Below are 1,195 nucleotides of genomic sequence, written 5' to 3'. Positions count from 1 at the left end.
CCCAGATCACCCAGCGCAAGTGGGAGGCGGCCTTCGAGGCGGAGCACTTCAGAGCCTACCTGGAAGGCACGTGCGTGCAGTGGCTGGGCATACACCTGGAAAACGGGAAGGAGACGCTGCAGCGCGCAGGTAAAAGAGGCTGCCAAACGCCTCCCAGATCTCTCCAGCTGAGCCTTGCCTTCCACCAGGAAAGGAAAGGGACACCCAGCCAGGATAATCCCTTTCCCATTAATTGAGAGGAGTCCTGGATTTTCAGTCCCATACCAAAGTGACAATTCAGAAGCCTCACCTTCTCTCAAGAACATCTGAAGGGTCCAGTCTCTCCAGGGATAAGGGGAGGAGACCATGCTTGAAATAACTGAAATTCCTGTTGACCCTGGCAGCCGCCATGCACCATGGATCTCACATTGCCCCCCTCTTAACGCCTAAGATCTGACCTCAGCTTTTCTGAGTTACTGGGCTCTCGCCCAGGTCAGAACCAGAAATCCCTTTACTCTCCCTCAGAGCTTGGGGTTCAACTCTAGCCTTTCTCTGATTCTACAGCTTTCCAAGGAATAGCTTATCTCAGAGCCCTAGGTCCAGGCTGGTGTCTGAGTTTTGCACCCCCTCCCTTGATTCCAGCGGTCTTGTCCATACTCAGGATGTCCCATAAGCGAGTGTTGCTGGACTGTCCTTCATGGCAAACTGCCCGAATTTTGACCCTTCTTCTCAGACCCCCCGAAGGCACACGTGACCCACCACCCCACCTCTGACCCTGAGGCCACCCTGAGGTGCTGGGCCCTGGGCTTCTACCCTGCGGAGATCTCCCTGACCTGGCAGCGGGATGGGGAGGACCAGACCCAGGACATGGAGCTGGTGGAGACCAGGCCTGCAGGGGACGGAACCTTCCAGAAGTGGGCGGCCGTGGTGGTGCCTTCTGGAGAGGAGCAGAGATACACGTGCCACGTGCAGCACGAGGGGCTGCCTGAGCCCCTGACCCTGAGATGGGGTAAGGAAGGGAATGGGGGTAAAGCGGGAAGCCCTTCTGGGCATTCTCAGAAGGGTAGGGGCGAGGCATATGGGCCAGGGCCCCTCACCTTCCTTTCTTTTCCCAGAGCCACCTCCTTGGTCCATCAAGAATATCATTGCCGTGGTTCTCACTGTAGTTGTGGTGACAATTGTGGTTATAATTGCAGTTGTGAAGATTGAGAGATCA

General features: G+C 56.2%; 1 protein-coding gene across 1 annotated transcript; it reads left to right on the top strand.

Moving 5' to 3' along the window:
* Positions 1 to 5: 5 nt before the first annotated feature.
* LOC102475670 (HLA class I histocompatibility antigen, B-14 alpha chain-like) lies at positions 6 to 1,192 on the top strand (the record flags this gene model as incomplete). Its single annotated transcript, XM_006169197.1, has 3 exons — positions 6 to 129; positions 713 to 988; positions 1,095 to 1,192. Coding segments are annotated over 3 exons (498 nt in total), but the record flags the coding sequence as incomplete, so codon positions are not given.
* Positions 1,193 to 1,195: the final 3 nt, after the last annotated feature.

The sequence above is a fragment of the Tupaia chinensis genome, unplaced genomic scaffold (assembly GCF_000334495.1).
Source record: "Tupaia chinensis unplaced genomic scaffold, TupChi_1.0 Scaffold146841_1, whole genome shotgun sequence".
NCBI classification, from domain to species: domain Eukaryota; kingdom Metazoa; phylum Chordata; class Mammalia; order Scandentia; family Tupaiidae; genus Tupaia; species Tupaia belangeri.
Note: the sequence above shows the minus strand (reverse complement) of the source record. Positions and strands in the feature narration are given on the sequence as shown.